This window comes from Pogona vitticeps, chromosome 1, assembly GCF_051106095.1.
Source record: "Pogona vitticeps strain Pit_001003342236 chromosome 1, PviZW2.1, whole genome shotgun sequence".
In the NCBI taxonomy this organism is placed as follows: Eukaryota; Metazoa; Chordata; class Lepidosauria; order Squamata; family Agamidae; genus Pogona; species Pogona vitticeps.
The window spans coordinates 318,778,852-318,804,604 of NC_135783.1; the positions used below are offsets into that span (position 1 = coordinate 318,778,852).

General features: G+C 39.2%; 1 protein-coding gene and 1 non-coding gene across 2 annotated transcripts in view; both read right to left on the bottom strand.

The window, feature by feature from the left end:
- Positions 1-18,193: 18,193 nt before the first annotated feature.
- The window catches only part of SYNDIG1L (synapse differentiation inducing 1 like), a 63,189-nt gene continuing 55,629 nt past the window's right edge, over positions 18,194-25,753 (bottom strand). The window contains exon 4 of the mRNA XM_020793933.3: positions 18,194-19,883. Within this exon, the coding sequence (XP_020649592.2) occupies positions 19,725-19,883 (159 nt within the window). The 3' untranslated portion in view covers positions 18,194-19,724. The remainder of the gene's footprint in view (positions 19,884-25,753) is intronic.
- LOC140703585 (U2 spliceosomal RNA) lies at positions 24,947-25,143 on the bottom strand. The gene has a single exon (XR_012082905.2). It is a non-coding gene; the product is annotated as a U2 spliceosomal RNA (small nuclear RNA).

Genomic DNA, 25,753 nt, shown 5'->3' on the forward strand with positions numbered 1-25,753 from the left:
AAACCTCCTAGCCTAACGGGTGGATGTAGTCTTGTAACTATGTCCCTGTACTGTCTCATCTTTCTGCTTTCAGGAGAGTTTGTCAGACAACAAAAAAAGCAATCCACTTATTTTAAAACTTTATTAATATGTACTACAGTTGAATGCCATTAGTGAGATACCTCTTCCCCAAAAGATATATGAAGGCAGAAAAACTATTGCAGATCAGGAACAGGTTAGTAGTATTTCAGCCAGCTAGCCAGCCAGCCAACCAACCAACCAACCAACCAACCAACCAACCAACCAACCAACCAACCAACCAACCAACCAACCAACCAAACCAACCGTATATTTACTTTAAAGTCACAAGTTAAAATTTTGAAGAATGTCATTCATAACCTGCAGGGAATGTGGGGCCATGAAATAACAAATTTTACAACAAACAAATACAAATTTGGTTGAAGATTAACAAGATGATGAAGAAGTATTGTTAGGAGTGAAAAGCTTGTGTTTCCTGTATAAAACCCATAGTTTCCATCCTCATTTTCAGGACTGTCCTGATGTTCTGGACCTGCCTACGCTTAAGTACCCTTTCTCTCTTCTTCAAAACACATTGAGATAAATTAGTTGGGGCCATGACCTGCTCATATCACTCCTTGCATTTGGGGGCCTGAACTGGCTGGTTTTTCTGTGTAAATTCTAGAACTGGCCCTGAGGGAAAAACAGATTCAATGCCCAATGACTCTGTCTCCTTCATTAGCTTCTATCAAATAATAAAGGAGAAGGTGAGAAATTTGCAAGAGGGATGCTGAGTCCCATATTAAATGTAACATTTTGACAAGCTCTAAGACAATGGTGAGGGGAGAAATATTTGGATATTCTTCTTCAGGTCCCACATTGCCTTGGAGTACCTGTTACTAAGATACAGATCTATTAAGAGTGGTGTACTTTCAGAGAAGGAATTGTACTATAAAAAAAGGAAATATAGCCCCCTGAAAACTTTCCTCTCCTTGATGGTTTGGTACCATATTTGGTTTTAGCAGCTCTCCATCTTGACAGATGAGAAGTCAAGAAGAATAAAAATTCAGGAGATTCATACTGGCAGAAGATGTGGTACAAAGCAGTGAGTGGAAAGAAAATTGAAATCACAAGTGTGTTTAAATGCAAGCTCTAGCTTTTTCCACTTACTTTAATCTTGCACATGTTTTAAAAGATATGGAATATTGGCAAGCTTATACACGACTGCTTGCCTTGTTTTGAAAAGAGAGAATGGCAGTTTTCAGAACTGTCATCCACAATAATTTTTGTGGGAAAGAAATGTCAACATTCAGCTACAGAGAATATTCAATAACCTCTTCCACATCTCATTCTTTCCTCAACCTAACATTCTTTGAGGAGTGAGACCAAAACTGAAACAAACCCTTATTAATGTTCCAAACAACTGGTTCCAATGCTCTCTCTTCTACAACAGCCTAGGATCTACGTATAGGCCTCTTTTCCCCCGTCTGCTCGATGTCATGTGGGGCTGGCTGCTAAGGTGAAGAGCACATGAAGAAAAGGAAACAGGAAGACCGAGTGTCGGCCTTAGCTCAGCCCTGTCAGTAGCACAGCTAGATGTCAGATACACCAGCACATTTCCCTTTGATAACTTTCTGTTTTCCTAGCATCCTAATAGGCAGCAGCACACAAACCGAACCTAGTGCAGATAAAAGAGATCTCCATCTTCACATCCCATCTCAGAAGTGAGGCACTCTCTGTGATTAAAACCTATCATTTACACCACAGCTAGAAATTAGAGAAGATAAGGGGATATATGAGGAGGGGGGGGCAAGCTATTTTGAGTAGGAGAAGAGAGGAAACAAATAAATACAACTTTCTCTTAGTCTACAAAGAAGAGAAGCTGATTAATGAGTTGGAGGTCACTAGGGCAAGGAACTGACAGCAGTCCATACAGAAAGGCTTTCAAGAAAAAAGTGCTTCAGGAAATTTGTACATGCTCCTATTGTTCACCATATGATTTTGGGTTTCAAAAAAGGCCTTGAGTAGTGGTGTTGAGGTAAATTTAGAAGTGCAGGTATTCACTGTGAAAATTCCTGTAGCCGATTCCCATAAGAAGAGTCCAAAAATGAAGGAGGCAGCTGGATTGGTCTGTACCTTTGTAAAGTTAATAGCTCTTCACTGCACGTTCATGACCTCAAGTATTTTGCACCATAACAGGAACAGCTTGTAACAATATACTGTTCCTGGGAAAGCAATTAGTTTCTCTCCAGGCTACTGTGAGGATTGCAGTTAAGTACAGAGGGAAGCCTGAGACAGGTAGTGTAGTCCTTTCCACTCAGAAAGTCCCAGAATTTCAATCCTGTGAGTGATGACTCCAGTATACTAGTCTTTACCTGTCTTAATTCCACATTTGGAATAACCAATGCAATTTCTTATTCCTTATGTTGTGGGTTTAACAACAGCAGTATTTCTTCTGATATACTGTAAATGTAAACAATAGTATGCAGTTTGATGTAGACAAATCATTCGTGTTACGGCAGAATTGTCAACATATTTACCCCAGACTTTATCCAAATACCCCCATGGGTCAGATGTAACACTAGTTCAGGCTAGGGCTTAGATTGTTTACAGCTCAAATATATAACGCAACATAAATCAGTGACTGCTGCAACCTGTACATCCTTTTATGTTCCCGAGAGCAGTAATTTGGCTGTCTACATGAACAGCTTAGGACATGGCAATATTTCTTCAGCACATTTTGACATTGTTGTTTGAATGCTATGGCATGTGCTGAAACCTTCGCTTGGCCCTTGCATAGCCTTGTAGGAAGCCTACGTATGTTGCTTTAAAGCTTGCAAATGTTGTACTTGTGTTAAATCAGCCATGAAACTAGATACCAGACGTTAATACATGGCGTGGCGCTCTTTACACTAGCCTTTTCTGGCAGTTTTGTGCTTTGTGGCCAGGGAAATACTTTGGAAAAGCACCATCACAAAAGGATATGTTAACAGTTAAGGGAATTCCACAAGTTTCTGAAATCTACAATGATTCTAACATAGCTGTTTTCATTTGCCTGAGGTTTGGAAAACCTTTCTAACCTAGATAGGTCTCATGATGAGGCCACAACTTTTATCATTATTTGGAAGGTTAGCATAACTAGACTATGACGAAGAATCCTGTGTATTTATTTCATTTTATTTTATATGCTGCCTTTCTCCTGAAGGATCCAATGCTGCTGACAGTATTAAAAGAAATGAAGTTCAAAGCCAAATAAAAAAATTATTACAATATTTTAAAAAGTATTCAACAAATATCATATTAAAAGTCATGATAAGAACAATATTGAAAGCTCCTTTTAAAAAATCCCCTTGGTCAACCAGTCATGCATGCGTGTGAGTCGGAGTGTGTGCGTGCATGTGGGCAGATGGGCAGGAGTGTGTGTGTGTGTGTGTGTGTGTGTGTGTGTGTGTGTGAGTGAGTGAGTGAGTGTGCGTGTTCCTTCGGCCCTCAAAAATATCACAAATATATTATGTGGCCTTCCGTGTGAAAAGTTTGGAGACCCCTGATTTAAAGGAAAGACTGCCTGAAGAGAAAGGTTTTATATGGTTGCAGAAGGACAGCAAAGATGGGGCCAGCCTAGTTATTTCCCTTAACTACCCTGTTGTTGGAGTTATATTTTACAAAGAGCATTTCTGCTCAGTAAAGTTACAAGAGGGGAAAAACAGGCAGGTGAGACTGATGAGTTGATTGACCTTGAGAAATGCTGAATGCCTCTGAGTAAGATCAATATAAAGGCAACGGCAGCAGCAGCAGCAAAAAAGCATGTGAGCATGAGCAGCAGAAGAAGCAGACCGGCAGGAGAGAGGAGGAAGGAAGGAAGCTGCAGAAGATGAAGGAGCTGCAGAACAAAGCAACAGAATGAAAATATACTGCCAGGTGAAGTAAGAGGAGTCTGCATGGATATTTCCTCAAGGGTGAGAGAAAACAGAAAAGAAACTGTTAAAGGATTGATGAGCCCTGAAATTACAGAGGCTACAAGCAACTAATTTAAGCCTTTGGGCTGCAAGGTTGAAAGATCAGCAGTTCGAATCCACGTGACGGGTGAGCTCACATCACTTGTCCCAGCTCCTGCAGTTCGAAAGCATGTAAAAATGCAAGTAGATAAATAGGTACCACCACAGTGGGAAGGTAATGGCGCACTGGCCACGTGACCACAGAAACTGTCTACGGACAAACGCTGGCTCTATGGCTTGGAAACGGGAATGAACACTGCACCCTAGAGTCAGACACGACTGGACTAAATGTCAAGGGGAACCTTCTACCTTAATAAGCAATGAAAAGCTGTTATACCTATATCTGGACTATAAATATTTAACTCACATGAATTAAATGTGAATCACGCTTTTGTAAAATAAATAACTTTAACTACATTCAAGTCAAGTCTCTGCCATTGTGCACTCTGCTATATACAATGGGGACTACAAACTCCATCACCTGTTTCCCCGAAAATAATACCTAACCTGAAAATAAGCCCTAGTATGATTTTTCAGTATGCTCATTATATAAGCCCTACCCCCAAAACAAGCCCCAGTTAAGCGAAACCCCGCCCTCCACTATTGTGCAGCAAACAGAAGACGACGACATGACTGTATTTGAATAAATGTAGATGATTGTACTTGGAAAAAAAATGTCCCCTGAAAATAAGCCCTAATGCGTTTTTGGAGCAAAAATTAATATAAGACCCTGTCTTATTTTTGGGGAAACATGGTATTAACAACTGGTGGGGTTATGTGCCCTGTCACCTGTGCAGCTTGGGCAAGCTACTCTGTCTCAGAGCACCACTAGAAGGAGCGATTCAGAAACCTTTCCTGCGTACTTTCTACCTAGAAAACCTAGAAGGATTGCCATAAATGAGAATCAAATTAGGGGCATATAATTTAAGCAAAAGATTTAGATTCTAAATATTCTGTTTCAGAACAGACAAGAACAAAACATGAACATTAGTTTAAATAAGAATCACTATTCATTTTATCAGTAGCTTGAATACATATAAGAAGGCAAGCACATACCATGTATGGTCATGGCAGATTCAAGGTTTATTTATTTATTTATTTATTTATTTATTTATTGCATTTATATGCCGCCCATCTAGACATAGTCTGCTCTGGGCGGCTCACAACTTAGAAGATAAAAACAATTTAAAATATACAGTTTTACATTAAAAAACAAAATGATATAAAATATAATATAAATTTACGATTTTAACAGTTAATTTAAAGCAAAGAGTCCCAAGATGGCAAGAATAAAAGGAAGAAAAATAAGAATGACTTAATTGACTGAAGGGAAGGCCTGCTTGAATATATCTATGGCCACAGAAGATAGTCCAGTATCAAAGTTGAACTCTGCCTCTGGGTGTGAATCATATCACTCATGGTACAAAAGGCAAGAGATAAATGGAAAGCAGAAATCTCCATGGGCATTGTGCCTCCACAGCTTTTACCAACCACAACATTAGGCAGTTCTAGGCCTACTTTCAAAACTTTTGTGAGGCATCATGCCCTTTTGATCAAATAAATGCAAATGGATAAAAATAATAGATTCTCAAACACAGCCCTTTGCTCTGAGGAAGATTACCTCTGAGATTTAGCATAGCAACAGTCAGGAAGAAAGAAATTTAGCTACATATGTAGCAGCCACTGATTAGCATAAAGAAAACTAATTGGCTTCTGCTTTGAAGTTCCAATGTCAGGAAGGAGCAATTAGACGTAGGAAATACACATGTGACCTCTAGGTAGTTTGTCTGTCTATTTGGTTCACATAGACAAATCAAATACTGAGATCTCAGTAACCCAAATTAACCACTAATGTGTATTATTGTTGCTTTGTGACAGCCATTTAATTCTTTACATTACACTGAATGTGCATAAATATCAAGATAAGTCTTCTCAACCCCCTCCCTTTCATAAATGGAATAGATAAAAACAGATCGATTCATACATATGAAAATATATTCTAAAGCAGGTATCATAATTCTTGAAAATACTTCTCAGCAAAAGCACTGAATTCTAATTGAATTGGCTTCGTGGGATTGGACTGATTTCCTGTGAGAGGCAGTCTGAATTTAAAGCTGCAAGGTGGTCAGTTTTAAGTCAGGTGGGCCATTTTGCATGTCCCCCCCCCCTGTATTTTTAGCTCAGCTCTGATGCCATGGGAAATTTTAAAAATGCAGAAATAAGCAAGAGATGCAAAACTGGTAGCATGGGACCTCTACAAAGTCAGAGGTGTTCAAGTTTCATTTCCGTCTTTTCTTGTGAGTATTTCTGCTGAGTTTGAAGTCTAGTATGTCACGGGGACCTTTAATTTCCCGTAGAACACCAGAATGTGTAAAGCTCCATTAAGGAGCAATCTGAGGAAGACAATATGCACAGGCAAGGTTGGCCAAAGCCAATTTGATGCTTCAAGTAAAGGACGAAATCTCTGTTTCCCTTGCGATGTATGTACAGAACATTTGTTGTCAGCATAGATTACATCAAAACTTCAGGACCACAAAACAGCTGCTATCATCTAGTTATCTATCTGTTGACAGATTAATCACCGGTAAATTATCTGCCCAATATTAACAAGGCTTTGGGAATTATACAATAACATTAAGATTATAGAATCATGGACTAAGTATAGACTCTTTGAATATTTAAAACAATTTAAGATGATCCATATGCTCTGAAACTGTTTAAAACTCTATAAACTGTAAAACAAGTTAACAATTAAAATGAAAATCAGAAAACTGAAAGACTGAAGCCAAACCATGATCTCACTAGATGCCAAATGCTCAAAGGAGCAGTTGGGTTTTAACTTGCAATAAAGACAATTTTGCCTCGTCTGTCTCTTAAATATGACCAAATTGAGGATGTCATGCTTTGGGCCCACCATAAGAAAAGAAGGCTCACTGGAGAAAATGATGATGATGGGGAAGGTTAAAGGCAGTGGGTTATTAATGAATAGAGTCAACATGAATCAAAAGTGACTTGATGGTACATAATAGACATAGTAGCAAAACAAGATCAGTGGCTATATAATGTAGGAACAACTTATGACTAGGTTGCAGGCTGAAAAATAAAAGCTCTTGTGGTGAAGTTCCATTTTAAAAGAGTTTTAAAAGTCTGAACAATTCCTACAGCTGCCACTTTACAAGGCTTATTTTTCTCGCCTTTTTGTTTCCCTTCCCTTTGCTCCAGGGAATGCAGTAGACATTCAGCATCTATAAGTTATTCCAAGGCAGCCTGCATGCTGATTCTACGGATTTCAATTTCCCCCCTCTAAACCATTTTAACTAATACACTCATTTCTACAACGTCCCCCATGGGAATGCTATCACACAGCTCTGCCCTTCCGGGATTGAAGATATTCACATTATTAGTGGAAAACAATTTCTAAATTTTGTCAGTACTTTCCAGAGCAAGTTCCTTTCCTCGTAGCAAAATTAAACAAGGCAAGATGAAGAAAAATGCAATTTAATATGCTTTTATTAGGCAAGTTGGACTGTGTAGCTAACTGTTATTTAGAGCCATATTAAAATGATAAAATTTTGAGTTCTTCTTTTCTTTTAGTTAATCCTCCCCTTTGAGGAAAAGTTAAAATACTGAAAGCAGGGTAAGGAAGCTACAGCCCAGGGCCCGTACTTACACCGTGGTCTCTGCCCAGTGTGGACTCAGGTCCTGCCATTCTTCTGTTGCACAAATACATGATGAGCGACAACCAGGTTGACAGTACTATCTGCGAAAGAGATCTAAAAGTCTTTGTACACCACAAGCTAAACATGAACCAATAGTTTGATACAGCAGTTAAAAAAAGAGAGCAAACACAATACAGTCCTGCATCCGCAGAAGTGTGGTGTCCAGATGAGTGGACGCAATAGTAATCCCTATTTATTGTGACTTCAACTGGAACTGTAGGTGCAGTTCTAGGCACCAGGATCTTGATGAGTTGCCACATGTCTAGAGGAGGGTGACCAAAATGTCAACATTAATATCTATCTATCTATCTATCTATCTATCTATCTATCTATCTATCTATCTATCTATCTATCTATCTATCTATCTATCTATCTATCTATCTATCTATCTATCTATCTATCTATCTATCTGTCTGTCTGTCTGTCTGTCTGTCTGTCTGTCTACACACACACACACACACACACACACACACACACACACACACACACACACACACACACACACAGAGTGTATATATATATATATACACACAGTGGTGCCTCGCTAGACAGTTACCCCTCATGACAGTTTTTTCGCTAGACATTTTTATATATATATAAAAATTAGTCTTTAAGGTGCCACCACATTTTTGTCTATGTGTATATATATAAATGTGAGTTTTTGTGGGCAAGTCCACTTCATCAGACATGCTTAGTTTCCAGACTGTTGACATTTTGGTCACCCAAAATATAAAATCATTTATATATATAAATATATATTTATATATATATATATATATATATATACACACAATATATATATATATATATTGTAAATATATTACAATGCAGATAGTTTAAATTAAACATTTAGGCAGGTCACCAAACTATGAATTCCTGAGAGCATAAAGATGTCAGGCAGGTTGATTTCTTAGTCTCAGGCTTTTTCACTTCTCTCACTATTTTATCATTTATATATATAAACGATTTCCTGACTTTTATATATAAATTCGTCTTTAAGGTGTCACCACATTTTTGTCTTTTTTTACTTGTTACTTTTTATTTTGTTTTCACCATTTATTACTGCATTTCAAGCAACAAAATGGTTTGGGTTGGCCTTGCCCAGATGCTTTAAATTGGGAGAACAGTGTGCTATCCTAAGCCGTCTGTTCTCCTTTTACTATCTCATCCAAATACTCTTTCCCTTTTTAAAAAAATTCATATTTTGTTTAGTTTTCTCACCTCTTGGATGTGAAGTGTTGCGCATGGAAAAGTCAGTTAGTAGATTACACATTGAAGGTTTCTGATTTTAGATCATAAGAACTGTTTTAGATCAGGCCTGGTACTCCAGCATCGTATTCACAGTATGGGCAACTTTATGCCCATGGAAAGCTCACAAACAGAACATGAGTGTGACTGGATCTTTCCCTTCCTGTTCCCTATAGCTGGCATTCGAAGTCTACTTTAATTGGCCCAGTCCCCTTTTAAACCTATCCAGGTTGATAACTAGATTTTGTGGTAGCAAAGTTTAACTACGCATTCTGTGAAGAATTACTTCCTTTCATCTGTCCTGCATCTCTTTTATCTATCCAAATAGCTTTATTGGATGACCCCAGGTTCTCGTATAATGAGGAAGGGAGAAAAGTTTTTCACTTCCCATCTTTTACTCCCTGTGCATAATTTTAAATATTTCTCTTAAGTTTCCCTTGGCTGACGTTTCTCCTCTGACGTAAGGAAATCCAGTTGTCATAACCTTTCCTCATGGGGGAGTTTCACCAGTTCCTTGATCATTTTGGTTGGCCTTTTCTGCAGCTTTACTAGTCCTACAATATCCTTCTTTAAATCTATGGCATCCTTTTCTAAATGTGGTGACAAGAATTGTAAGTAATTAGTAGTTTCCATGGTATTATAATATTAATATAGAGCAGGGGTCTTCAAACTAGCCCGTGTGCGTATGCATGGGGGCATGTGTGCAAGGGTGTGTGGGGTGTGTTCGCATGTGTGTGTGTCTGTGCAGCAGGGGAGCATGCGTTTGTGTGTGTGGCTGCGGATACGTGTGCATGTTCCTGTTCCTTCAGCTTTCAAGAAATGTTGAAAATACCTGGTGTGGCCCTCATGGTCAAAAGTTTGGAGACCCCTGATATAGAGCCTTGTGGCACAGTGGTTAAACTGCAGTACTGCAGTGAAGACTCTGATCATGACCTGAGTTCAATCCTGGGCTGAGGTAGCTGGCTTGAGGCTAACGTACCCTTCCATCTTTCTGAGATCAGTACCCAGCTTGCTGTGTGTGTGTGAGGGATATGTATAGCCTGTAGAATTAAATTGTTAACCACCCAGAGAGAGCTTTAAGCTCTATGGGATCATATATAAGCTGCACACTTTTCTTACTAGCAGTTTTAATTCCTGTTCTTTCCTATTGATCCCCAACATGAAATTTCATACAGTCATTGCACGTTGGATTGACCTTTTCTTCAAGTCAAAGGCAACTGCAATTCCAAGATCTTGTTTATGCTCAGCCACTGCATTAATGTGGAGTTAGGATTTTTGACTGCAACATATATTATTGTACAATTACATTTAACTCTATTTCCATTTGGTGAGATTCTTGGTTTTTAGTCTTGCTGCATCATTAAACGATGGCAGGATACCTGGCCACTTTGTCCACTCCACATTATTTGTGTAGTGTTGTAGTAGAATCAGAGAACGGGAGAGCTGGCAGGGATCCCAAGGGTCATGGAGTCCAATCCCTTGCTGGAAATCCACAGCTAAAGCATCCTTGACAGGTGGCCAGCCGACCTCTGTTTAAAATGAATGAGAGTCCACCAACCTCTGTGGCAGTCCGTTCCACTTCTTAAGAAGCTCTTATTGTTAAGAAATCCTTCCTAACATTTAGGCAGAACCTCATTTCTCATAATTCAAACCCATTACTTCAGGTCTTTAGCCAAAGAAAGCATGCTTGCACCATCTTCCACATGACAGTCCTTCAAATATTTGTAGATAGCTGTTGTATCACTTCTCAGTATTCCCTTCTCCAGACTAAACATATTCTGTTCCCTTAGCTGTTCCTATTATGGCTTGGTTTCCAGACTTCTATGGTCAGGACACATAGGGTTGAAGCCCCGGGACTTTTTGATTAAGTCATGATGGGCACCAGCACTTCAAAATATACCACTACACCACTGTATTCAGAAACTAGTTGAAAAGCACCAGTCCCCATATAGGTCTTTAGAGATATCCCTAAAATCATGTCCCTCCATTGTGAGAAGTGACCATTTATTGCTTGTCTATGTACCCATTTTGGAACAGACTCAAGAGCTGGTTGAGAAAATCAAACAAAAAGTTCCCTCTCGTTGGCTCCTCCTGTCTCCTCTCACTTCTAGGACAAAGTTTTCAATTTAGCTTTAAAAAAAAGGTGATGCTGAGCATATGCACTATCCTGAACCAACCTGCCTGAAAACCAGAGTATTTTCCTACATTTTTTCCTGTGTAGTCAAGCTCTATGTTAATTATTACAAAAACAGTGTTGATTAGAGGTGGAGCTAAACAAGTTGGACAATGAAGTATTACTAAGGCTATGTTTATTATTTAATATGAAGCAATCTGTGGCTATGAGCCAACAATTTGTTCTCATAATGATTCACAGAATGTATTTCCAGAACCTGAGCTAATATTAGGATGGTCCAATGGAGGTAAAATTATTTTTAATATATGCAAAGAAAATAGACCAAATTTCCATAAATCTCTCTTGGTTTTCTATTAATTTTCCTATCCCCATTTTATGTGCCAGTTTTTCACTGAATGAAATTAACCAGACTTGACCCATCCATGTATTCACTGATAAAACATCCAGATCTTTCCACTTCTATAAACAAATAGCTTATCTCAAATCTTTATGTAATAAATAAAGAACTATCTTGATCAGCAAAAAGGGGAAGAAATTAAACCTGAGTTAGTTACTCATTTTGAGTGTTGAGACGACATACTTCTAAAAGTGTCCTATAAGGGGATATTCCAAGTCGCTGTAGCACCTGAGCCCACATAGCTTCTGACATCTAGGCCAAGAAATACTTTCTGATCATGGATGGATTTTTTTATTTGACTTTCTTAATTGATATCATAGAGCATCTGAACACATTGAATCTAAGACTGCAGGCAAAAGGAAGGCTTGTGTGTGACATATTCTGCATTTTTGTGAAGCAATTTAGTGAAAGTAATTGTTCAAACTTCTCATGCTGCAATGCACTAAAATTTGAGAAGGGTAGGAATTGACATTTTAATGTTGAAAGACACATCAAAGCACTGAACCTGTTGCTGGTGGAATTCCAGAACAGATTCACTGATTGCCATAAGCATGGAAAGGAAATAAGAATGTTTCAGAATCCATTTGAAGTTGCACCAGAAGACACAAGTAACTTTTTTTCAGATGGAACTAATTGATTTGCAAGCTAGTGATCATCTTGGAGACATTCACAAAGAAACTAGCTTTACATTTCTATTTTGGCTACCTGATATGTTTATCAAACTAAAGAAATTTGCTGCAGGCATGTTTACAGTCTTTGGCACCACATTATCGATGACAAACTTTTTCCAAGATGAAAACTGTGAAATCCAACTATAGGTCAAGGTTTTCAGATGAACATTTATATTATATTTTAAGGGTGTCTGTCACAAACCTGGACTTGGACATTAATGCCTTGGCTAACAGAAAACAGCCACAAAAATCACACTCACTAGGTAAGCATATTTAGCTAGATAAAGGGATTTCATAGTAAAATATTGTTCCAAAATGGGTTGCATTCAAGTTAACATTTCTTCATTGATGTCTGGAGAGAGTTTGTCCATTTGGAACTAATGCAGTTGAAGACCTAACCCATTACTTACTTGCCTGCCCAATTTATAAAGACTTAGGAGAAATTTTGTTCAAAGAATTAGGTCTTCCATCTAATAGAACTGATCCATATCTGATAAATTTTCTACTAGGTGATAATGTGCCATATCTTTCTGAAAAGGCAGCTGGTTTCACTTTTAGAGCTATGGTTTTTAGGAGGATGTTTTGTAGTGATAATGATCAGATTTTATCTGTTGATTGAATTGTGTCCATGAGAATGTTTATTTTAGATGGTTTTAGATGAGTAATGTATTTGATTATTTTATATTATTTGAACTTCTTTTCTAATGGCTATGGCTACAGAAATAAATGTCTGTCTGTCTGTATGTCATTGATCTCTGAATGTTTACTTTTGATTTTGATTTAAGATGTGGTCGTAAGATTGAATCCATGCGACGGAGTGAGCGCCCGTTGCTTGACCCAGCTCCCGCCAACCTAGCGGTTCGAAAGCATGCAAATGCGAGTAGATAAATAGGTACCATCTCGGTGGGAAGGTAAACAGCGCTCCGTGTCTAAATCACACTGGCCATGTGACCACGGAAAGATTGTCTTCGGACAAACGCTGGCTCTATGGCTTGAAGAGCGGGATGAGCGCCGCCCCCTAGAGTCGGACACGACTGGACAAAAATTGTCAAGGGGAACCTTTACCTTTACCTTTACCTCTTTAGGCACTGAGTGCTCTGATGCAACCCTGATGTTCCAGATGTTCGGGGACTCTGATGTACACGTTTATTTCAGGTAAATTTATTTACAATAGGCTTTTAAAAAAACTAGGGATCAGCTTGTCCTTCTAGGTCCTGTACTTGTGTCTTCCAATTTGTAGATAAGTTTGATAATATTAGCTATTTTAGTTAATAACCCACTTGTTTTATATATTGTCTTATTATCTGTCTCTGGCATTCTATTAAAGTATTTCCTTAGGGCACTGCTAGGTGGCTATATGGTATATTTGTAGTGTGGTAGGAATGTAAACATATTTGCATGTACTTAGTTGACCTGGTAACACTGAACAGGGAGAAATATTATGCCTTCCCCTGACGTACTTCCCTTGAAGAATTTCTAAGAGAATAATAACTTTAGTCTGCATTAAAAATGACAATCTTCTGGCACCTGACACTAACCAGTCCCCCCACTACATACACAATCTTTCATGGATTCTCACCCACTTTAGATGCCTGGAATGTAGCCTCTGTAGAAGACATTTATACAAGCATGTCTGCTGACTGAAGCTGTGCTCCTTCGGTAGATAGGGAACTGCTAGGTAACTCAATATGGAGCCGAAGGTTGAGAGGTTGATTCCCCACTGTGCCTTCTTGAAAAGAGTTGGAGTCGATGATCCATAGGGTCCATTCCAGTTCTGCAGTTCTAAGGTAATTATTATCATTACAGATAAGTCAATGGAAGCTTATGTCAGATAAAACTTATAGACTTTATAGTGACACAAGACTCTTTATTGCATCTGTGTTGTGGCATTCTATCAATAAATGTCCAAAACATTTGTCACTTATGGTGTGCTGACAAGGTTTTTAAGGGGCATTATAATAGTTGTAGGATTCCCACTGTGGTATAGTAGATAGAATGATGGGCTAGGACTTTGAACAGACTTCGAATCTGTGCTTGGCCATGGAAGCTCACTGGGGGAGTGGAGCAGGTAAAACCGCTCCTTGAATAATTCACTTACCTTGAAAGCCCTAATACTATTGGGTCACTATAAGTTGGTTCTGACTTGACAGCACAGCACACACACATAAGTTATTGCCATTTACTTAAGTGATGGAATACTCTCTCTTTTTTGTTTTTGTTTTGAGAGTTTGTTGAGCAAATCTCAGAAATTCCCTTGATTCTGCAACTCTTGTGCTGATTTAAGAATGTAAGAACAGTAATGTTGGGTCATACCAAAGACCTGTCTAGGCCAACATCCTGTTCATCCCCTTGCCAGCCAGTTGTCTCTGGGAAGTAGTTCTGCGGAACATGAGTAAACCTGCCTCCTCCATTTTTACATCCCTCAGCAACTGATATACTGAAGCAGACTGCCTCTCACGCTGGAGGTGATAACATAGATATCCTAACTATTCAGAACTGGCTCAAACCCACCCCCATGCTTTCTAAAAAAAAAAAAAAGTATTCTATTTAATTCATATGTCAAGGAACTTTTAATATAGTAACTTCTTTTGCTAACTTAATGCTGTATTTTTTAAAAATCATGTTACTCTATATGGCTTATTTTAGACAAAAAATTGTCTAGCATGGTGGTTTTAGCATGAAATATGCTGTTAGAGTTCTTATCATAAGACACAGTTTGTGTGTCCTGTGCCATCAAGTTCGTACTGACTCATAACAACCCTCATAAGGCTTTCAAGGTTAGTGAGATATTTCAGGAGTAGTTTTACCAGTTTAACTCCCCATCAGTTTCCATGGTTGAGTGGGGATTTGAACCCTGTTCTGCAGAGTCCTAGTACTATCCATTACACCACACTGAGAATCCTAGGGACACAGTTTACCTACCTAGAAATATACATCAATAATCCCCCCCTTTTTTTTCTGGTGCCACCACTGAAATAAAGGTGATACTGTTGAAGAGTTTCAGGTTTGCTGGTGATCAGGGTTATGCTGCTGGTCAAGTGAACCCAACTGACCTGGTTTTTGGGAAGACAGCACAATTAGAACTGAGGTAACAAAACTCCAACTATGATGCAGTCTGCATGATCAGTTTCTCATTGTGAATTCATATGCATATCAAAGAGAAAACAGTGTCCGTCTTTTACTTGGATTGTATGTTTGCTTGCAGATAGATGGTCTAGTATTATGTTGCAAGTGGATGTGGCCACCACGTATTCCTCTGACAAGCCCTAAATGTTCAGCTTCTAAGTTCAGCCTTAGGGATAATTGCCAGAATGTTGGAGGACACTATTCTGAAAAAGTCAAATGACAAGAGGACAGGTTCTTGTCCCTGGCTACTGGGTTGTTTTTCACTGGCATTTTTTCCCGTGGTTAGTACTGCTTCACCATATATTTTCAGAAATGTAAATTATATATTTGGAGATTTTGGCTTGATGACTAAAAGAATAATAATCTAATAATAAAATATTTGCTGATAGTTTTTAAAATATATATACTGTATATATATATACCAAAGACATCCCCTTCTTATGTTCTTGTTCACATGAAAATTCAAACAATTCATAAATATGTTCTTTCCTGCTTTTTATTAATGTTTGTGATATAAAACATAATGGCTCCATTCAGAGGTTTCTTCAGAACAGGCTTCTTTTCTCATGTGCTTCTTTCCGTTATGGCTCAAATACAGTAGAAATCTCAGACATTAACATGCTACTTTAGAATAAAATGTACATCTGAACTATACAGAACATGCCGAGCCTCTTACAAAATAGCTACAGAGTGCACAGAATTGATCCAAGAGAGAGGACAGGAGCTGCACTCTGCACTTCTAGACACACGTGTGATAAGTTGAGGAAGGAGAGGAGGAAATGTGAAGGGCTTAGATGAGAAAATAAGAAGGGAAGGAGGATGGAGGAACACAGCCTGGAGGATTTTCAGGGAACCATTCTTGCATTCTTCCTATTACGTAGAAAGTACATAGGAAACAAATCGTAGCATGTCTTGTGAGTCCATTGTTCTCTCATTGAGTCACAAGAATATTTTAATTCTGACCCCACTGTATAAGCATGGACTTACAGTTCACAAGATATACTAAGGATAGCCTGGGATGTAGCCACGTCAACATCTTAAGTTCACAATTACTGTATACTCATTCTCTAGCCTTGGTTTAACTTGGAATAAAAATGGTCTGTCATCTTGTTCTCATATGGTGATATTGCCTCAGCAAATAAAGCAGGATGGTGTTGGGGGGGGGGACAAGTCTCTTGTGTGTGTGTGTGTGTGTGTGTGTGTGTGTGTGTGTGTAACTCCTTGCCACGGGATGTGGTGATGGCACCTGGCCTAGATGCCTTTAAAAGGGGTTTGGATAGATTTCTAGAGGAAAAGCCCATCTCAGGTTACAAGACGTGATGGGGATGTCTAATCTCCAGGCTTAAAAGGAAGGGACCTCAACATGCCAGATACAGTGGAGAGGTATCAGGAGACAGGTATCTAGTTGTCCTGTGTGTTCCCAGAAGCATCTGGTGGGGCCACTGAGAGATAACAGGAAGCTGTATCTCAACAGTGGCCATGCCAGATGCCTCTGGGAGCACACAAGAGAACTAGATACCTGTCTTCTGATACCCTTGAGGTATGCTTTGCTTGTTCTCTTGCTGGCACCAGTACTTCAGAGGGTAGTACAGCTGAAAGAGAGGTGGAACTGCCATTCAAAACTAAATCTCTATGGCAATGGTACTAGCTTTGGGCTTCTTGTACTGCCTGGGAGATATTCTCATGGCATAGGTTTAACCACCCTCCCCTCCCTCTTTTCATTCACAATATAATCTTCAGTGTTCCTTGTAATCCTATTTTTAGTGGCAAAAACAATAACTTTAGAAAGAGAGCTCTATACAGGCCTTGTTAAAGCATGAAGTCTTAATGAAGCATCTCCTTCCCTAGTGGCTAGGGGAGGGGTGACTTGTTTGCCATCCCAAATGTAAAACTCTCCAATACCTCTTTTCTGGGCTTTGATAATTAAAAAACAGCATTTCAACCCCTCAGGCTATGAGCAGCGCTGAAATTAAATCCTTGCCTCAGGAAAAGAAGATTTGTTGGATTTGTGTCATGCAGAGGAAATGAAGCAAAATCAAAACACTTGTGCGTTGCTGGTCATAACTGGAAGTTTGTTGTATGCCAATGCGCTTTCATCTGTAACAAAACTGGCTGGGGAATTATGTTGGGGAGATGTACAGAACTAAGCTGATAACCAAGTTATGTCACCTCCAACGAACAAATCCCATCGTCTTTCCCCAGCTTGGTTTCTCTTTTTATCTTTTCTATTATATGCTTAGAATCTAGTCTTTGTCTTCTCATTAGCTGCTCTGCTAAAGGAGTTGTGCATGTTTATTCATACATTTCAATTTTTACACTGTACACTGTCCTAAGAGTGCACTTTCCCAATACTGTACAGTAAATCATGTAATAATCGAAACATCTGTAATAAATAGAAGAACACACAGGTACCTTTAAAAAGATGTCCCTGTATATATCACATTCTCTCAAATATCTGTGTAAATTGAAAAGGCTTAGAATATTTGTTTTTGGAGATTCTGTCACAGGGAGGCCCCTTGTTTTATTTATTTATGTAAAATATTTTTACCCTACATTTCTCCTTAAAGGTGTCCAAGGTAGCCTTTACTGAGAGGGAATTCCACACCACCAGCAGGGTGGGGGCCAATTCTAAAAAAGAGAAAAAAAGAAAAAGAAAAAAAACCCACTATAGTAGTAATGAGTACTATTCATTTCAACTTCCCTCAAGATCACAGAGCCTTCATGGGTTAATGTGGGAAGAGACTTCATATATTAACACAAGCACCATGAAGTGAACCCAGCATCATGCTGCTCATATGTTAGAATGCAGCTGAGATTTTCAGTACTTTTCATAGGACTCCTACTTCACTCAAACTAAGCTTGGGCCAAACATCCATTCAAAATCAAGACATACTGTAAGCCACCTATACAGGTAAGAAATATTTAACTAGATGCAGTTGGCACACTAGTGACACTGTGCCTCCAGAAACTGAATCATACACCTGGCAAAAACATGCATACTTTGAACAAGATGATAGACAAAACACAATCCTGAAGAATCTCACAGTGAAGAGATAACAAGATGTATTTCATTATAACCACCCACTGTGTTTTTCCTGCCAGGTATGAACAAAGTCAATAAAGGACAGCCCTATATATTGACATGTTCTTCTCCTCATTAAGTTCAAGATTTATATTAAAGAACAAATGTGGATGCAGAAGAACAAAATGAATAAAATTCCATGCATTTCAGCTTTTAACACAATCCTTTACATGCTTATTCACGAGTAAGTCTCACTTACAGTGGGGCTTACTTGTAAGTAGTTGGACATAAGCCTTAATTTAACCTGTGTCTGTTTAGAAGCAGGCATAGTAAAGACCCCACTTTCCATGAGATTTTGATGATCACTGCAGGACAGTTTTTTAATAGAAGAAAGCTAAAATGTTTATATCGATGCATCTTACGAATTGTGGTAATATGAATTTGCCTCCCAATAGTATAGCTTTCAACAATTTGGAAAGTACTACAAGATGTGATGAAAAGCAATTATGTCACCACTTGGAGTAACTTTCCCACGCCAGAATTGTCAGGTTTATGCATCCTATACATTCTAAAATATAATTGAAAGCAAGAGGCCCTTGAGGACTTTCCTAACACTCTTCAATGTACTTAGTTAATAATAATCAAAATGAATAATGCTCAGACTATTCTTCACTTCCTTATTGAAAGCAGATGGATATCTCAGGATTAGAATGATAGCTGACTGTAACTCTCTATGGTCTTATCATTATATTATGGGCCTGTGGAGAACACCTGACATAGCATCTATAGATGGAGAGGCAGATTATGTGAACAAAGAGAGTTCTGATGAAAGCTGACTTCTCTGATAGGTAGTTACCCAAGGGTGCAATAGTAGCATTTGATATTGTAGGTAGTGTCATTGGCATAAAATGTGAATATCCTGACAAATTCTAGTTTGCCCTTCTTCATAGCCCTCAGTCCCATCTTCCAAAGGAAAGGCTTTTCATGAATTGAATATTCTCCAACTTTTCATTGTGTGCTGTAAGTTAAAACAGGTGCTTGGATCCAACAGGTAACTGAACTTCACAAATGGCAGATCTAGCACATAAGAACATCAGTTTCAAAACACCCTGCAGACAAAATTTTAAAATTCGTCCTTTCCCTTTTTTGCTTTTGACAGTCTCAAAATCCAGGCATTTCAAACTGTGTTATCTTCAGCGCTAAGAGTGTTTTTCAGCTTTGCAGTCCAAAATGTAAAGTAGGTCATAGTCTATTGTTCAACTGAAAAAGAGTGAGTCCACACAGAAAGTCTGTCTGAGCACAGATCTCTGTGTATAAAATGCTCTGTAAGCATAGTGTCCTCCTATATTCCATAGGAAAGTGTGTAATCCAAGAGAATTAGCCGTTAGGTGCCGCAAGGTAGGTTAAAGTTTTTACTATACATGGCCACCTTTAGATAAATAAGCAATGAGTGCTACAATCACTCCAACATATACCCCTGTGCCGATGGTAATAGATAGTGCAGCAAGGAACAGAGCTCGCCGGGAAGCTGAGCTTGCCAGGTGGAAGTCCCCCTTGGAGATGGCCTTACTTGTCTAGAAACAAACAAAGCAAAACAGTACTTAAGTCATCTATCAATATATACACAGCATTTTTGGTAGTGAATAATTATCAACTATTTTTCAGCAAAGGAATGCTCTTGCCAACATCAAACTGTGTATGAGAGTGCAAATAAAATTAATCGAACTGTATTAGAGCAGCGTTCCCCAACCCCGGTCCGCAGCCTGGTGCCGGTCCATGGCGTGATCCAGACTGGGCCGCCGAGAGAGACCTCCCACTGCCCCACCCCTGCACACACGCACCCCGCACCACCTGTTTGCGCCTGCACACGTGCTCTGGCATGCCCGCACAAGTGCCATGCTTCCATTTGCATATGCGTATGGGTGTGCACTGCAATTTGTGCATGTGGCAGTGCGCTCACGTGCATATGCAAATGGTGGTGCGCACTTGTGTGGGACCGTGCACACCTGTGTGCATGCACGAATGGCACAGTGCCACCCATGCGGGCATGTGTGCGCCCATGCAAGAGTGGTGCACACTTGTTTGCACATGCGCATGAGCAACGGGGGTGTCCAGCCTTCCCCAGCCGGTCCACGGACCAAAAAAGGTTGGGGAATGCTGTATTAGAGGATTAGATTGAGAGCTATTGCGGTATATACAAAGGGCCTTTCCAGCAGCTGCCCCCAGACTATGGAACACCATCCCAATTGAGATTTGTCTGGCGCTGAGGCTCATGACATTTCTGCGCTAGGCCAAAACCTTCCTGTTCCAGAAGGCTTTTAATTGAAATAATATCAACTCTGGGTCCTGATGGCAAGTTTTAGAGTATATATTTTAATTGTATTTTAATTGTTTTATTTTTTACTGTATTTTAATAGTTGTAAGCCGGCCAGAGACAGTAGTGTGGGCAGTATATAGGTTAGTTAAATAAATAAATAAATAAATAAATAAATAAATAAATAAATAGTGGCTAGATTTCAGTTCAGTCACCACTCAATCACAAACCTCTGTAGGATAACCTTGGGCTAGTCCTCATCTCTCAGCCAAACCAACCTCACAAGCCGGTTAAGAAGAAGAAAAGGCGAAGGATCCCATATATCCCATTTTGAAATTCTCAATGGAGTGGTGTCATTAAAAAACAGGTGGGTGCGATTATGCACTCTACTACAACAACATACGTAATGGTCCAAATTATTGCTAGGTGCCCTGAGCCTGCAAGTTAGGATTTGGCATGCATAGAGTAATTAATTCAGGATAGATTTATCATTTGTTATTAGCCACAACATTAAACTAAATTCACACATTTGGAGCCAATATGCCTCCCAGAATATGATGCTAAGACAAACAGCAGTAAACAGCTGTGATCATGGTACTCTGCATTCAGGCCATTTGGGTGGACATCATTGATCATATGATGTTGCTTCTGTCAGATACGGATAAGATTTCCTTAAGGATAAACTAATTTAAACTCAGTCACAGATAGAAAAAGAGAGAGAGAGAGAGAGAGAGAGAGAGAGAGAGAGAGAGAGAGAGATGAACATATAACACTTTGTTAATCTACAAAGTATACCCTCTTTGAATTCTACGGTTTTATGTATCAGGACGTAATATAAATCCTCTGGTCCTTAGCAGGTCTGAAAATTAGGTGAATACAACCTCAGATGAACAACAACACATGATATACTACACCGTGTCATGATTTCTTTGACAAAAAGTAGGTAAAAGTTTTTACTGTACATGGCCTCCTTTAGACAAGTAAGCAGTGAGTGCTATATAGCACCTGGCCACTACTTAGCCTCTTAATTCCTATGGAAGCAATAAGGGCGTACTTAGTTCTACACACATGGCTTCTCTCTTTTGGCTTCATTTATTAATTTTGTAAAATAAAAAAATAAATCTGTTCCCTTTGTCATTTTCTCCACCATCTAATGCCTTTTCTATTCGAGTCCTCTTTGGAGAACGAAGGCTAGAATGACCCAATCCAGCAAAAGGAAACTAGGCCAGGGGAAGGACTCAAGGAACCAACTGGCAGCACTTTCTCAAACACACAGGAGCACAAGTCAGAGCTGAGCCTTCCCAGGGGAAAGATCAGTGCTTCCTGAAGACAATGGGAGTCTGGCAGACAAGTTAACTCCAGGGCCCCAGAGAGCACATACAATTTGGGATGTTAGAGCAAAAAGTTTGAAACAGGAGAAGCCATCATCTTCAAGGCCAAGCATTGATAGCTGATAATGCCCTAGAATCATGCTGAAACTAGCAGTGGGTCTGGTGAAGAGCCATAAATAAAGCTATTGCAGTCAGGCCAAGCTGTGGGAGATTGCAAGCTTTCATTTCATCCAGCTTCTGCATTCCTCACATACTGTATATCTACCTGCGGTCCCCTTTTGCCCGACTTTGATTGTCTTTTCATTGTATCTGACATATAAATGATTGATGGACTGACCACTTGGCTTTGGATATTTGTGTGACTCCTTGGCAATTACTTTGTGTGAGAGAGACTGACCTGGATCTGACTATCCCCTTCTGGTACTTGCTGTCTGCAAAAGTCATATGCTGCCTAATGTACAGCAGGCTCATGATCATCCAGGGATCTCCAGAATTAACATCTGGTCCCCAAGGACATTCTGTGCCCATGCAGACTATTGTCAAGCAGATAGATTGAAGGCTGTTCTGGTAATGTTTCTTCAACTAAAATGCTAAAGCACTCTGTGACCTCGGACCATTCCTTCTCTCAGCCCAACCTACATCAGAGGATGGTTGTGTAGATGAAATGGTGTGGTAAGAAGGCATTGTACACCAGCCTGAGTTAATTAAATACTTTTCTCTGAGCGGGGATATATATATCCTTTCATTTATATTATATAATATAAATGAAAGGAGAGATACAAATATGGCAAATAAGTAGTGGTAGCAGGTGCAGCAGAGGAAAGTAAGATGGAATACAAGGCCATTTCAATATCCCCGCTCAGAGACTGGTTAACTTTGGTCTTTCTTCCATATATATTGTTGTGTTGTGTATTTTGAAATCTGTCACCCAGCAGACAGGGGCTGTCTTCCTTTAATTGTCTATAAGCCACTCTAGAAGCAGAAATGACCTTTGTCAATTTCTCCTCTTCATGAAATCCCTACTGCCCAAATGTTGCAGAGGGCCTCCTCAGCTCCTTCAGAACATTAGAAGGTGGAGCTCCTTCAGAACTGAGGAGGAAGTGATATTAGAGGGTTTAAAGCAGGGGTGTCCAACCTTTCACCTTACCTGGGCCACATTAGAAGATGAAAATTTGGTTTGAGCCGCACATACATTTGGTTTGGGCCGCATGGGGGGGCAGCCCTAGCTGTCCTCCGCAGCCCCGCTCCAAGCGCGCTTACCAGCAGATGCAATCTCAGACAGCAGAGGCTGCCAGCTTCGACTCCGGCGGCTTTATGGGGCCGGGAGGGGGTCTACCTATAGACGGGGACGACACAATGCAGTCACGCAGCCCCCCTGTCCCCTCCCCTCCTACTCCTTCCTTCCTTCCCTTTCTCCCCCCCCCCCCCACCGTTGTGATGTCCCCCAGCCACATTCTGGCCGCAAGCACTGGCAGTGTAACTTGAAACTTTGGAATTTCTTTAAAAATAAAAAATTGCACTGGGCCACATTACAAGCTGACCTGGGCCGCATGTGGCCCTCGGGCCGCAGGTTGGACAAGCCTGGTTTAAAGGAATTGGAGACTCAATAACAATCATCTTCAGTCCTACCTCTTTCTGGCAGTGGAAGCATAATGACCAAAACTGCAATCCAAACTGCTCAAGCTGAATCTAACTCATTTTGCTTGTTTGCTATTGTTTTGTTTCACCTAACCTGGATGTAAGTGGGACAAAACCATATAAGGAAATAAAATAAAATAACACTTTAGCTAAATCTATATTGAAAGACTCTGAGAAAAATCTCAGGGATAATCTTTCATTCACATCTTGTCCTTGATTCTGCTAGGTCAGTCTGATTGCTATGTAACTTCCAAGGAAATCAGTACTAACCCACTGTTATAATCATGAGGCAGATAATCTTCGTGTTCCAAATCTTTTAAAGTGTTTTCATTTTCTTCAAGAGAAACTATTTATTATACTGCAGGAATATAGTTGATATATCCTATTTGACTGTCAGTCATGCATTTCATAAGTTACTATGCAGGAAATTTCTATTTAAACTGAAATTAGGGTAAGGTAATGATTAAAGGGAAGCAAACAACATATTGTGCTATGAGGCACATGGAGAGTTATAACAAGTGGACTTCCTCAGCAATCAGTCTTGGGACTTATTTTATTTATTATGATGTCTGGAGAGGAAAATTGGAGTTTGCTGATGAAATTTGAAAACGATACCAAGTGCAGAAGTCTTGTATAAGCAAAAATGCACTGGGAAATTATGCAGGGTGGAATGGAATAATATAATTGACTTTACATTCATTAATACAATGAGTGAATTCAAGCTTCGGGGACTCCCCCCCCCCCCATTCAGTAATTGATTCACGTAAACAGACTAACAGCCAAATCTGCTGTGGTTACAATATTCAAGCAACTCTGTTGAAAACAGAAGGGAAAAAAGTGTGGAAAATCACAGTATGATGTGTAAATTAGAAGTGTCATAAGTTTATATCTATATGTTTTTTGAATGTGTTTGGAAATCATTCTGTAAGTCATACATACATACTCTTGTTTTCCACTGCCAGGAGGCAGTGGAAGACAGGAGGGCCTGGCATGCTTTGGTCCATGGGGTCACAAGAGTCAAACACGACTTAACAACTAAACAACAACAATGTAAGTCATTGGTGGGGATTTATTTGCAATGCTATTGTCAGAAAGAGAGAAGAGGGGTACCCTGCGCACTTTTGACTATGGTCCCATCCATCTTTGATATGCTGCCCCTGACAGATTATTTCCAAGGGAATGGAGGCCTCAAAGGTTGTCCATAGATTGCTCAAGGTGAAAATGTCAAATTATGAAGCATAGTCTCAGCACCATAGCTTTCTCAGAGAGCTGTGCACCCATGCACTTAAGCAGTCATCTCTCGAAACTGCTGTAGTGCAGAGAAGAAGAGTTCAGTCTCTTGACATTGTTTTTGAAAATATAGATGTAATTCCTTTGTTTTGTGATAAGGATGAACACAGCAATCATGTTCTAAGCCTGATACAAGGCTACCCAATCATTATGCCAAATAAAGGAATATTCCTAGGTGGAATATTATTAAACCAAACTCCTTAATTAAACTGATAAGAACAGATATGACACTTGATCTTAGCCAAAAGGCCAAGAAGCGATTTCTCACCGTTGCTGGTGCATAGGGGTGGACCAAGGAGTTTACCTAAAAGTTAGGAGTCAAGACCAAAAATTTTGGGGATGAGATTACATTTGAAAAATCGCTGCTTTTTGAATTTTAGGAAGCAAACTATCAGATATTGGCACTTGTTTTAGATTAGTAGTCAAAGATTTTGGAACAACTCTTTATGCTGAAATTACTATGGGAAATACAATGACCTGGTCTTTTTCCAAATTCTTTTAATTTTTTCTCTTAATGTTTGGTACTTTGCCATGTTTGTACTTTATTTCTGAGGCTGTTTGTTGATGGAACTCCAACTATCATATTTTCCTTTGTTGCTTATTCAGAAGTATGATTAAAGTCTTACTCTCATCTGTTTTATCCATGATAACTTGTTTGTCCCTGTATAGTATTGCAGTTTTGTTTTCTAAAACTGGAAGTAGCTGGAATTTATAATATGGAGGAAAAGACAGGAGTAATCCATATTATTTAGCTAAGTGTTGAAAAATGATTGTTGCAACTTGGTTATCCTATTATTATTATTATTATTATTATTATTATTATTATTATTATTATTATTATTATTATTATTATTATTATTATTATTATTAT